Genomic DNA, 13846 nt, shown 5'->3' on the forward strand with positions numbered 1-13846 from the left:
AACAAAGGAACTGAGTCATCAGAACATCATTTCTGATGGACTTTATCTGTCAAGTGAGAAATGTGACAGGTCAGAAAAGCTATACATGCTTGGAGAATATTTTGGTGCCCAGATCCTCTCCCTCCCCTGCAGCCCCACAGTTTGCTCCACTGCTGCAGGTCTGCAGCCTTTCCCCTCTGGGCAGCAAAGGCCACATCTGCATTAGCGAGGACTGACGCACAAAGGGAGCAGATCTGAACTAGCTGATGTGAAAGATCCCGTGTCCACAGAATATATGTTCTGGAGGGTCGGTATCATTGGTGAGCGTGATGAAGAGCTAAGGGCTGACAAGTATTGTCCCAGAGGACTGGCAGGATGCAAAGATCAGACCTATTTTGTACCAGGATAAAAGGGAGCCAGAAAATTTTAGACCAATCAGTCTAACCCCAATTACCAGAAATATACAGGAATAATTTATCCAACAATTATCCAATCTACAAGGGCCTAAAGGATAATCAAGAGATTACAACTTACCTACCACTAGTCCTCAAAATAAAAAAGAGCCAAAATGTAAGTGGCAAGAGTAACTCATGTCAAATGAATTTCACTTCCTTCCTTGACATGGTAACTTACCCAGTGGATGTGTGGAAGTACTGTCTTGGTATTTCAGTAAGCAGTCGAGGTACAGTATAGGCAAGGTAAGTACACAATCATCTGAGAAGTTACCTCAAAAGAGATACCATCAGTGCTTTACTGTTAAACTGAAAGGAAACTTCAAGTGGAGATTTCACTGTGCTGTCCTGGGCCAGGTACTAAGCTAATGTCTTCATTAGCTTCTGAAAAGTCTTTGGAAAATAGGATCAGAATTAAAAGCTATCTTGCTAAAATGGAAAAAGGGTCTGGAACCAACAAACTGAAATACCCTAAAGGCAAATGCAAACAGAGGGAAGAAGCCAAACACATAAGCACAAAACATGGAAAAAATAACCAGACCACAGATTTTCAGAAAAGAACCGAGAAATTCTAGCAAACATCCCTCAACAGAAACTGCAGTTACTAAAATGATAATTCTCATTGTGGGATTGCTTAAGATTAAGTATGTCGTGTCAGACCAAAGAGGTAGCGATCCTGGCTTAGAAAGAAGCTATCATGAACATGGGGAGAGCCAGGGGACAGCAGCAAGACTGCACTGAAATGTGGAAAGCACCACCTAGGAGGATCTGGGACATTTTAGTCTATAAAAGAGAGGACTACATGTCTTCCAACATATAAAACATTGTTAAGAGACCAGTAAGATATTCTTATGGGTACGACAAGAAATAGGCTTAATCTGCAGCAAAGAAATTTTAAGTTGAATATCGGTGGAGGAAATATCGTAACAAAGGATAATGAACTCCTGAAGCTGGGGGACTATAGAATCTCTTACGTTTAGTGACTATGAAGAAATTAAATATATTTCAGGAATGGCTTAACTGCATTTTATCCTGCTATAATGCAAATGGGTGGACTACTAGCTCTCTGTGGTCCTTTGCTGACATACCTTTCCGTGATAACCAACAGAATTCAGCTTTTCATATTGCAATTCTTGAAATTTCAACTCTAGCATTGACCATATGCAGTGTTTTATCAGCTCAGGACCTAAAAAAATCCACCGTTGTATAGATCTGTTCAGCAGAAGCAGGTGTTTATATGTAATGTGGGATTGTAGCTTTAGATCTATAGGACTTACTGCTATTTTGGAATTGAAATCTTTTGGTATGTGCTGCACTCGTTTTCATTATAAGAATGTAACTAGTCACAAAATGGGGAAGTAAATTAAAAAGGATGTGAAATTTTATGTCCTGATCTTGAATATTAAACGACAAATATTTATACTAGACAATCTCACATGCAATAATTCCTTTCAGTTACACATTTATTTGTTGATTTTTACAATACGCATTCAAACATTACTACTATTGCATTTAAATCAAGTCTACTGTCAAGAAGCACCACAACTACAGTGATGACTCATAAATAAATGAATAGTACCACTAAAATCAAACTACAGATACTGAAGAATAGGCAGGAGTTTGGAGGTATAAATAAAAGAAGAGGTTAAATTAAAAACCCCCATTTTTTCCTCTAGGAAAGAACAGAAAGCATAACATTATGTCTCCGATTTCATATTCCAAATAATTTAATACAATTCAAACAAAATCACCTTATGACACTTAAAAGCAAAGCATATGCAACAGAAAAGCAAAACAGGACTATTAAAAAGAAGCCTGTGGGATTACAATGTTTTTGCATTCAGAAAATTAAGAGCAGAAGCAAGTTTTTGTTTTGATATGCAAGAATTTAGACTGACTCCTGCTATTAAGCACCCTCCTTGAAGTCAGCGTGAATGTTGCCACTGGCTCCAACTGGAGCAGGAATAGGCATGTTATCAGCCATTACAGCAGGCTGTATTCTTCAGCTAACAACACACTTCCACATTTAAAGAAAAAGGAAATCTGTTAAGTGACCTACCCCGAATGGATGGGACTTGAAACAAGGTTAACATTGTCCAACGTGTCTGCAGCCCAGCTATAGTGTCTGAGGGAATCGGAATCAAACTCCCTTTGAAACGTCAGGTGCTTAAAAACATAATAAAAAAAGATGAGTTGAAATTTAAAATGAACATGAAAAACAGTTGTCTTAAATGCAAGCTTGTTAATATAATTCTATTAAATTTAGATCTGGCCCCTTTGCACATAAAGTGCTGATATCCCAGGTGTTAAATTACTGGAAATCCCGTAACAGAAGCATGGAATCCACAGACAAATTAATCTTATGTACCTTCAGATATTCTTTCTGCCTGCTTTTCCCACTTCCTTCAGTTACAACTATGTCTCTCTCAATCTTTACTTACATGTGCAATGTTAAAAATATTGAAAAAATTATTACCATTTGTACAGCAATCATACACCATACAGACAGGCAGTATAATATTCCCCCACAGAAAACGCCATTGGATAGATCCTTATTCGAGCAGAACCTGTGAATAACTTCACTGAGAGTTTAATTGAAGCTGTGAATGCATGACCAAGCTCCCGGTGGGAGGAGAGTTTAGTTTATCTTTGTACACGTACAACCAACATGAACACTGTTTTCTGGAGTGCCACTGCCCCTACTCATCTCTATAAAAATAGCTTTAACCCTGTGAAGCGCTGGCACGCTGGTGCTATAATTAACTGCCCCATCTGACAGACACTGAGGCATAATTTGTTTTTTGCTGCCGCCCATGGACATGCGCATGCACACTCGTGCACCCTGTGCCCGGCAAAAAGGTCTCACACTATAAATCCTCCTCTTATCTGTGTAGCAAAGCCATTCTAGTAAAATATTCTTTTTTTCTTTGGTTCTTTTTCCTAGGAAATTAAACAAATGAATTCTTCAAATAATGTATGCCCCTATTTCCAGGGTGATATGAAAGTTTCTAAACAATTTAAGAAGCACCACGAGAAGTTACATCAATAAAACTAAGTCAAGAAGCTGTCACGCAATACACACAGACTATCTTCACCCAAGACGGTGTTAAAGATGTCAGCGTTTCCTGTAAGTAGGTTTTCTGCTTACAGGCAAATACATCGAGAGAGTGCAGTCTGTTAAGACTAAAACCTCATGGGCTGTTTTCAAATCAAATTCTGTGGGTTCAAGTCAAAACTGAGCCAAGCACACACTTCTAGCCAGGGAAGTTTTGTTATTTCTATCTTTTTTTTTTTTTTTTTTTAATGTACTGGCACACAGAGGTAGTGCAAATGAATTATTTTGAATGGAAATACCAGCATTAGTAGTAAATCTGGCAAAGACAGTCATAAACACACAAAAATATTTCTGTTGAGAAGCTTCCGCAAGATAAGCAAGCAGATAGTGCTGTTGTTGGCCAGAACCTGCAACCCTCCCATCACTCTGGGGTTTCCAAAAAACTTCTCACTTTAGACATTTATTTCAAACGAGCATCCCAGGTCTCCTTCCAAAAACCACTGACGTTATAATTTACTGCCAATCAATAGAAATATCTGCAGGGTACAACTTTGCTCTGTCACCCGTCCAACACTGTGGCACATGGCTCGATGCCTCCTCCTTTTGCTACCTTAACTCTTTTAATAGAATCTTTTATTAAACTTTTTGCTGCAAGATGCTTACTTGAGGCCTGATGGTTCAAGCACAGACAACAACAATAATGGGCAAACTTGCGTATGTTAAACACCAAAACAGACCATCAGATATAAAAGATAAAATGAATGCCATTAAAACAATGGCAATGAAGCAATGGCAGTGGATTTAATTAGCACCATTTTGAAAAATGTATCATAATTTAGTTTAATGAAGATAGTTTTCTAACTCCTTCCAAGAGAACACTAGGGATTCTCCTACTTTTCCTGAAGATCCCGCAGTTTAGGCAGGAAAGCCATCCCTGTGGATTTCTGCTATTTCAAGTGATCTAACTTTGTAAGAGCTCATTCTGAGTATGTTATTACTTTTGATACCAAACAGCGTAAGATCCAGACAGTTGGTCTCAGAAGTTGTAAAAATTTAAATAAGGAAAAATAAATTTATTCCTTTGCTCAGTGATTATCATCAAAAATAGGACAAAACAAAGAAACAAAGAAATGTGTAGAAACAACACCACAATTTAGTGTTTGTCATTCAAATGCCTGCTAAGCCATAACAGTGTCACTGCACTGAGGTCCAGGCATGCACGAGGACACATCCATCAACAAATAAACATGGGATCGTGTTTGCTGTAACAGATGAAAAACGCCAAAGTTCCTTCAGCAGTGTGATACAGAAAACTAAACGTAGGGCCACATAATTTCCAAGGAAATACCACCACTCTAAAATAACCTATGCTAGATAGAGGTGCTACTATGCTCACCAAGTTGCTGTACGTTTGCCTGCACGTACATAGGGTTCCTTGGTCTATTCCTTTGTCCTGAGATACTGTCTGTATATCAGGTGACCATATTTTTTGACGCATTCCTTTCTGACAAAGTGCACTCAGACAGATCTCTTGGACATATTTACAGCCAGCAAAAGCACACAGCCTGCAGCCAATAATTTTGGCAGAGAAACAGAGTAGGAACAGCTAAGAGCTGGACACATGCATCTTACACGCAGAACACATCTGTTGATCTCATTTTGTCAGTCTGTTGAGATGCTGGATTTTCCAGGCAGGCAAAAAAAATCTTCCTGTGTAAATTGCAATATAAGCAGTCCAGAAGATGGCGCATCATCAGTGACATCAAATCACAGGATTCATCCTGCATTTGGTCAGGTCCCAGTGTTCCCTCTCTGGACCAAGGGAGATTAAATATGCACTGCTAAAGGGTGTGGCATCATTAGATGCAAATGCATATATAAAAATACTGATGGTTCTGCTGGCAAGGATTCTGCTAGTTGCATAACTGAATATCCAGGCTGTGTAATATCAGAGTTTAGCAAACAGAAGAATTTATGCTTCCTCCCAGATGAATTTACCCATACAGAAGAGATTCAGCAAGCTGCTATGTAACAGACAGCCTGATTCACCCTAACTTTGGCTCATTAAATTCAGAGGCTGATGTAAATTATTCCATGGAGAAAGTCATTCAGATTTGGTCTGAGTTGCTGCATCCATGGTAATGCACCAGGACACAAATTTTCACTTAGCTCCAGGCACGTTATGAGGCACAGTATGGCCTGGACTCAGACTGCCCTGTTCAACAGGGCCAGCACTAAACCACCGAATGCAAACAATGGAGAATATCAAGACTTGTCAGGGAATTATTAGAAACTCTTCTCTAATACCTAACATGTCATGCTGACAGTCAGGTTCAGTAAAGATTGGTTTCAAATCTTCCTCATTTGACTCTTTTTAGAGTCCCAAGTCTCCCGGTGATCTTGGGGAGAGGTGGCCATGGGATCTTCTATTTTAAGCTGATCAAGAGGTTGACAAATGCCCCTTACTCTTTTATATACTTACATTTGTGATAAAATTAATTCCCTTTACTATGAGAATTTGCTGTTGTCATGACCTCCAGACAGGTCTGAGCTTTACAAAAGAAGAGAAATGGCATACGCAGATAGGCAATGGCTCGCTCCTTCAAAGTAGCGTGATACCCCAAAACAGCCTTAACTCCCATCAGTTTCCAGGTGGACTTTTAGGATACTCGTTTTGACCCACAATGATCTTTGTTCCTCTGAATTCCATTGTTGGAACATAAGGTGTTCTTTTCCCCTGCTTTCTACTGCCATAGCAGAGATTATCTAGAAGCCCAGTAACGTACAGGGGGAGGGATGGGAAGAAGAGAGGCAGGGGGATTCTCCATCTCCCCAGTGCACTCCTCCCGCTTCAGCCGAAGAGCTGTAAAGCTTACCACCATAGGTCTGGGCTGGGCTGAAGAACGCGGGAATTCCAGAGGATGGATATATTTTTTATCAGGACCTTGAGGTTTGCAGAAGCCGTAGCAGAAAGCTTTAGCGGGGCTCCCTGTTTCATGAAGATAGTTTGTTGCTTCACTGTCATTTCTTTTTCAGGGGATCATGGTTTTACTAACCTCTCAAGACAGGACTGACATTTTTTTCCACTACCACCTTCACCATTCCTGATCCCCTCCTGAACTTGAGAAACTTGACGTTTGTGTAGAGGATTAAGATTACAATAACATTTACAACTAGACTGTCAGCAAGGCCTCCAGCCTGGCTTCATTTTACATGACAAATTTGGACCAGCACTGAACTGCAACAATTGCACAATCATTGCCAGACAAAAACTGGAATCACAAAAATACGAAGACTACAAACGCAATGAAAACAGCCTACACTAGTGCTTAGCACCAGCACTAGAAGGTTTTCATATTTGTTGCCTTCTCAGCTCAGGAACCAGCACTGCAAGAGATCCTCTAGAAAGAAGAGAGGTCCACGACCACTCGTAGAGGATATGAAGTCTGCCCTAAAGTAGAGCTCCTGTACATGATGTGGTGTCACTGCAACACCTCCATGTACAGATAAGTAATTCTTATATTTCTAGTGGAATTTTGTAATACAAAGCAGGTTAATGGTGCAAGCTTTGGACAATGTTCTTTAGGCGTTATTCAGCATAGCGCTGGTTTTAAGTCTCGTTATGTGATCAAATACATCCTAGCTGCTAAATCAATGCCATCTACTTTGATGGTAATCACAAAAATGGCCAGAATCATAAAACAATGTAATGTGTTCTCAGACTGAAGAGCCTTCCTCTCCTCTGAAATTTCCATCATATCAAGAAGGTTTAATGAAGGCTTAGGAGTAGGAAGTGTCAGAGTAACTTCAGGTTCTCAGCCCCGAAATATCATTTCTTGTTCCCAGTGCCAGTAGTTGCAGATTTTATTTTCTAACTTCAAAACAAACAAAAGCAACAAAATTACTGCTATGCAATGTTCAGAAATTCTCCCTAGCTGGCCATTGCAAATCAAGGTTATTGGAAGTTTACAGCATTTCCTTTGAAAGTTACAACCTAATAATAAACATTCAGTTGCTAAAGACAGAATCCAATTTCTGCCATTGGCATAAAGCTACCAAAACTGTGTGCAAAAGCTGTAGCAAAACTGGAAAATTTATACTATGCTAGAATTTACAGACTAACACAATCAAAGTTTAAAATGCATGAGTGCTGTTCTGTGGACCCTTTCCCCCATGAAAGCATCCTCTGAGATCAATAACCCTCCGTGCGGGAATAATTGCTGCTGCTGAGAGGTACCTCTGTGAAAATGGCAGCAGAAAACCTCCGTTTCATTACAATCCACCTTATGCTCTTCCAGGACACAAACAACAGTTCCACTCCACAGTCCTTTAATTCCCAAGTAAAGATATCTATGTGAATTTTTATTCAACTTCCTAGCAGATCTCTGCCTTCTGTGTATCAAGAAACTCCTGAGTAATTCAGTTAGATTTGAAAATCTGAAGCAAGTCTACCAAGCAAAATGCTGAGGAACTTACAAACAAAGCATACAATAACCTCATCATCTCCAGCATTAGCTTTTGGAAACACTTTCCCACGCTATAATCAGGTCAAAAGATTCTGCTTTTGTTGTATTAGTCATTGCACAAATGTTTGGAAGATACATAAACCGGCTAGTGCACAATAGCTTAATCCTTACAAGGCCAAATTCTTCCCAAGGGTGGAAAAACAAGGACAGCAGTTGGAGTCCCCTCCATGCGGGCGAACGTATTCCCTGGGCTATACAGTACAGACAAAGGTTGCTTAGTGTAAAACACATTGCTCCCGGCTTATCAAAGCACTCTAAGGATACACATAACATTAAGCTCAAAGATACTCCCATTGACTTCAATGGACAACCCCATACTCAGAAACCTAACTGGTCCCTTAAAGACTCTTTTGGTTTGGGACCCCATCACCCTGCCTCTTGCAGGATCAAAACCATAATGTGGTAAACCCACAATTTCTTTCTCTCAGTTCTTTTCTTCTCCCTTTTCCATAGTTAAGAGAGTAGCAATAGTCTCTGCAAGCACGGCTGAGGGCTGCAGCCTGTCATCCCCTATAAATATGAAGCACAAATACCTGGTGGCAGAGACACAGCACATACCTGATCCTTTGCTGGCACCAGCAGTTCTTCAATCATCATGCTGTCTCGGGCATAAGAACTTCTGTTCAGCGTGTAGGACCTATCCGAACTGAAGGAGCGGAGGCTGTTGTATTTACCATTTACCATAGAAAGTGCAGATGACAATGAGATGAACAAAAAATAAAAATAAAAAAATTAATACATGCAACTTCCAGGGATAGCATAAGATGGCAAAACATACATAATCTGTGAAATAAATACAAGGGAAAAAAATGGAATAGTAAGTATTTGACTATGGTAAATATCCCCTTCCCTACAATATACACAAGTAAAATCACAACAGATGTTTACTGCTTTGGCAGTAATGCCGTGGCTTTAGAATAAATCTAGAAAAGCGTATTCAAGTATTTAGATGAACTTTGATAAATGTCTTCATGCCCTAATCCTGAAAGGAGACCCACGAGAGCAGGTCCCGGGGGAGCTGTGGATAGGTTACAGCGCCTGCCCATATGGCTCAGACTGCTGAAGCAGGTTAACTAAGAGCAAGTTTTATGTGTTGCCGTTCTCTTTGTGGCTGAACCACTTTTGACTTTGTTATACTGTAGTTATTCATTTAGTTAGAAAAAAGGATAATAATTTTGAAATGAAAGAAGAAAGAGAAGAAATTTGTTTATTGATGATTAAATACAGATTCCAATGCTTTGGGGATTATTTTGTGCATGTTAGACTATTTAGAAAGAACTATGATCTCTCCGAATGTGTTGCAATTAAATCAATGTAGGAGTGTGTTACACTTAACCCTGGAAGATACATTATGGTATGTGCTAAAAACATGCTGCAGGCCTAGACATGCTTGCTACGTGACAGAAAATAAAGTAGTAAAAAACGTGAATTAATAAAAAGCAACATCCAACAACATATTACACTTTTAAACTAGCGACACTTTTCAGACTCAAAACTCTACAACTCATTTCATGCATTTTGTAGTTGCTAATCGAACTTTTCTAGTCCCTTAGCACACGTTCCTCGTTGTGCTGGAAGTAGAACTGGGATCTTAATTACACACTGTAGGCATACGTTAAGCAGACTTTTACATGATAAAGGGCATAAAGAAATCAAGTTATATTTGTTATAACAGAGGGATATTCTCTAAGGCTGAGCCCAACCCCCGACCCCAAAATAAAAGCATGTCACTTTCCAATGCTGAATAAAATGAAGATGAGCAATGGCAGCAGCAGCAGCAAGATGTAACACGATGCCATGCCTTCTTACCTGACTTTTGGACTAAAGCAATTTACAGTGGAAAAGAAACAGGAGAAATAGAAAGCAAAGAATCAGACAGGAGAAGCAAGATGTTATGGCTGGATGGCTTATATATTTCATGTGTTTATTTCTTAATGTTACACTCAGAATCAGTAATAAGATGCATCCACAAAATACTTTTTGCTAAATAAAATACTTCACAGGAAAAACACTGTATTTGTCTCCTCTGAGCATAACATGTGCAATGTAAAAAATGAGTCACGCAGCAACAAATAGTAATGGCACTGCTGAAATCAGAAGCATGGGAATATTAGATTTCTCTCAAAGAAAAAGTAACATGAGGTTGAACCCTCAGATCTACCTAACAGACCTTGACTGTAAAATTCTCCTCTCCCACCTGCACAGTGAGAATTTAGACACGTGCAGGAAGAGTACTGTAATGAGTAAAAGGTGTCCTATAAATCAGTGCCCAGCTCTGTACACGAAGTGCACTCCCTCTCCACCATCACGGTGGTACTTCAGGACTGACCACATCTGATTGCGCTCTACGATGACCTTGTTCACTCCAACTTCTGTTTAAAAGCAGCATGTCAGCTTTGTTAATTAAGTTTACAAAGGCATAAGGTTCTCCCTTCAGATCTGTTTTGCTGATTTTCTAGCTAATGGACTATTTAAACGTGTTTTGGCATTCCTTGTGAATGTATTATCACATAAATACTTATTAACTTATCTAAAAATTGTAAGTGAAGGAAAACATGGCTGGGCACTACTAAAGAGCAAATCTGCACTGCATGCTTGCATTTCTAATACCACCGTAACAAGTAAGACTGAAGGGTAGACATCTAAACTTTACCTCATGGGAGTTGCCATTTTCTGTTAGACAACGAACTCACTTTTTAAAACAGATCTTTAAATTACAGCATAGGAAAAAGTCCTCAGGGCTCCAGCTTATGAGGTTTAATTATTAGCTTCAGTACGATTCAACTGTCAGTAAATACACTGCAAATCCACAGCTATGGAAGTAGACTCTGCTCATACAGCTTTAATTGTTTTGAGCCAGGCACATTGCAGGCTTTAGCAAAATGAAATCTAAAATGTTGATCTAGAAACACCTGAGTTGAAATCAACATTAGTCAGATATGATATTAAGTTTACAATATTCTATCAGGTTCACGGAAACTTTGGCCTGTTTCCTGTAACACATAATCCGTTCCCTGTCAAATGAAACCCAAATTGAGGGCACACCTGCTTTTTTATTTTGGGGAGCGTTTTTCTTTAATATTGGCTATCTCGGTTGGATTACTCACTAGCACCTTTAAAGAAACAGAAGCACCAAAATAGCAAAATGATTGTCATTCAGTTTTTCTGGCATTTACATTCTTTGGCTAAATTAGTCCATTAAGGAACACCCTAATGTATCAATCTGACCACCAGCAGTGAAAAGAAACAGTGGTTTTGCTGGCTGTTCTAGATCAGTTTCCAGACCAGTTGCAAACTGCTAGCAAAGAGGCGCCTTGGAGACGTTCAGAGCATGAGCAGACACCAGAAAAAGTGAATAGTTAGTTTTCTGTATCATTGCCGTAAGAAGCCAACATGAATAAAGAATATGAAATAAAACTGCAATGAACATATGCTTTAAAGGCGCAGTATTATCGTAACACAGAAGTACACCCCCTCTACTTTGTTTCGAAATAGACTCCAGCTTTGTGTGAAAGAGCTGCACTTGGTTTGAAAAAACTGGTAACTGTGGTGACACGCAAACATGAGAAAATAGCAAATACAATACCTGGCAGAGCGGGCGCCCAGGCTAAAGCCCATGTATCCTTCAGCAGGCAAAGAATCATCTCCCAACTCTTTCAGATCTTGGGGTCCGAGGTATTTGTCGGTATCACCTGTCATTGCATCCTCACCTGCCAGTACAAAAGCCAGGCTGAAATCAGAAGCTACGTGTATTGTAAAAGTTTATGCGCTTAGTAAGTCATAACGCCCTTCTCTGCTCGCCAACAAGGAATCAATCCCGTCACCCCCACTTTCCCTAAGGCTCTTTCCATGTAGTACGTCCATCATCCGCCCACTGAACTGGCCTGAGAAAATAATTTTATCGGGGGCAAACATAAACAGCCAAACTCCACCTTGACGTAAATCCAATAAAGTTATATGAGAGATGACTTTTGCCCAATCGTTTAAGCAAGCTAAAGGGTTCTTCTGTATTTCGCGCCACTGCATTCACTTTTGCTTTCCTTACCAAAATGCCCGCCTGACAAACTAAAGTCAGGTTATTCGCTATGAAGAAACAAAACAAAACTAACAAACACGTACTTGGCTGTGAGAGACAGCCTGTTTGCCCACCAGGACTGAAAAGTGCAGCAAGCTTGAATGGCCGCTGAGTCAAAGAAGAGGCCCGCCTTCCTTCCACCCTAGGTGCTTCTCAGTAACTTTGGCAAGTTTGAATGCAAGAGGGGATTTTTTTTTTTCCCTCATACAAATCCCAACCAAACCAAAAAGCTCCACGCTCCCAGGCTGATTTTCTGAGGGCAGGTCCTTCAGGAAGCCCCTTCACGGCACAGCCAGCTGGGGGTGGAGGGCCGGGCTGCGGCGCAGCCCCGCGGGAGCCGAACAAAGCCCTGCGCCCGGCCAGCCAGCGCTGCGCCCGGCGGCTGCGCCGGCCAAAGCCCTCCCCAGCCATACGGTTACCCCGGGGGAAAGGGCAGACGCAGGGGATGGGCGGACGCCCACGGGGAAGTAGGTGGTTGGGGGGGGGAGGAAAAAAGGAGAGGAAGGAAAGTTAGACGTTTCGGAGAGGAGGGCAGGCGCCGCAAAGGGTTAACGGAGCAGCTCGCTCTGGCTGGGAGCATTTGCATACCATTACATCATGCAATCCTACATTCCTGCATTGACAGAGCAAGTCCAAAATATGCCTTTTGCGGTTGCAGGGTTTGTTTTTTCCCTGTTCCCTCAACAACACAGAGCAGAGCGGGCTCCCTGTAAGCTCCTCGCTCGCCGACATCGACGCTCTCCTCCTTTGTCGCGAAGGCATTTTAGGTGTGTAAAAGTTGCACAACGCAGAAGTTAACAGGGTGTTCTCGAAGGTAAGTGGCTCCGCCAGCCAGCTACACGTTTCCCACTTTTCATTCAAGGAGTTTAGACTAGTTTCCATTCACTTAACTCAGGAAACCACAGGCGAGCTCTGGTTTTCAACTAACAATCAATTCTAAAAATACCCCTTCAGCTACTGCTTTGCAAACGGCAAACAAACAGACCGACTTTCTCCTCCAGCCCAGCACCAACCAGTATTTTAAGCAACAGTTTAAAAGCTAAAATGTTAATAATATACCAGAAAGCATTCAAAAAAACCAGAAACAGAAACATTATATATTAAGTTAAACTTTAAAAAGTCTTACTGTTTTGGAAAGCCATTTTCACCAGTCTGGTCTATAAGAATTTTTTCCCTGGTGTTTCCAAGAATTCCTATTAGTCCTATTAGTCCTTAAGCAGTGATTTAGAGTTAATCTCCAAACCAGCACAAGCAAACTAATCCCTGTGGGTCATATTCGCTTTCCACACAACAACTGAGATCTTCTTAACATCTTGATCTCTTCGTATGTATTTTAGGACATGTGCATCTTTGTCCTCTCACCTCAGATCAAAGTTCTTTGCAAATATGAAACAAAATGAAAAATAATGACTACGGTTTAAAAAAAAAAAAATAATCCCCTTTTAATCACTCCGCAGACATCCCTTTAAAGCTTCTGCTGATTGGATTACAGCCTCCCTTGGCAAGCCTCTCGAATGGTGACATAAATGCAGGCACTCCAGTTATTTGTATGTAAATAGGGGTGCTGCGAGGGTGTAGGTTTTCTGTAACTTGATCCCGGGGCTGAGCAGGGAGCGCGGGGCTGCCGGGCTGCGGGGAAGGGCGCTGCGCTCCGCCCGCCCTCGCCGGGGCCGGGGCCGGGGCCGGGGCCGGGACCCTCCTCCCTCGTCCCCGCTCCCCGCCGCCCTCCCCGGCCGCTGAGGCGGGGCGGGGGGGCCCC

General features: G+C 41.1%; 1 protein-coding gene across 1 annotated transcript in view; it reads right to left on the reverse strand.

Annotated features, from left to right (window-relative positions):
* ANK3 (ankyrin 3, node of Ranvier (ankyrin G)) overlaps positions 1-13846 on the reverse strand; it is a 211875-nt gene that overhangs the window by 62695 nt on the left and 135334 nt on the right. Inside the window, exons 24-26 of the mRNA XM_010567894.1 lie at positions 11599-11722; positions 8571-8673; positions 2491-2597 (exon numbers count right to left, since the gene is read on the reverse strand). Of these exons, the coding sequence (XP_010566196.1) occupies positions 2491-2597; positions 8571-8673; positions 11599-11722 (334 nt within the window). The remainder of the gene's footprint in view (positions 1-2490; positions 2598-8570; positions 8674-11598; positions 11723-13846) is intronic.

The sequence above is a fragment of the Haliaeetus leucocephalus genome, unplaced genomic scaffold (assembly GCF_000737465.1).
Source record: "Haliaeetus leucocephalus isolate CR32 unplaced genomic scaffold, Haliaeetus_leucocephalus-4.0 Scaffold229, whole genome shotgun sequence".
Lineage (NCBI taxonomy): Eukaryota > Metazoa > Chordata > Aves > Accipitriformes > Accipitridae > Haliaeetus > Haliaeetus leucocephalus.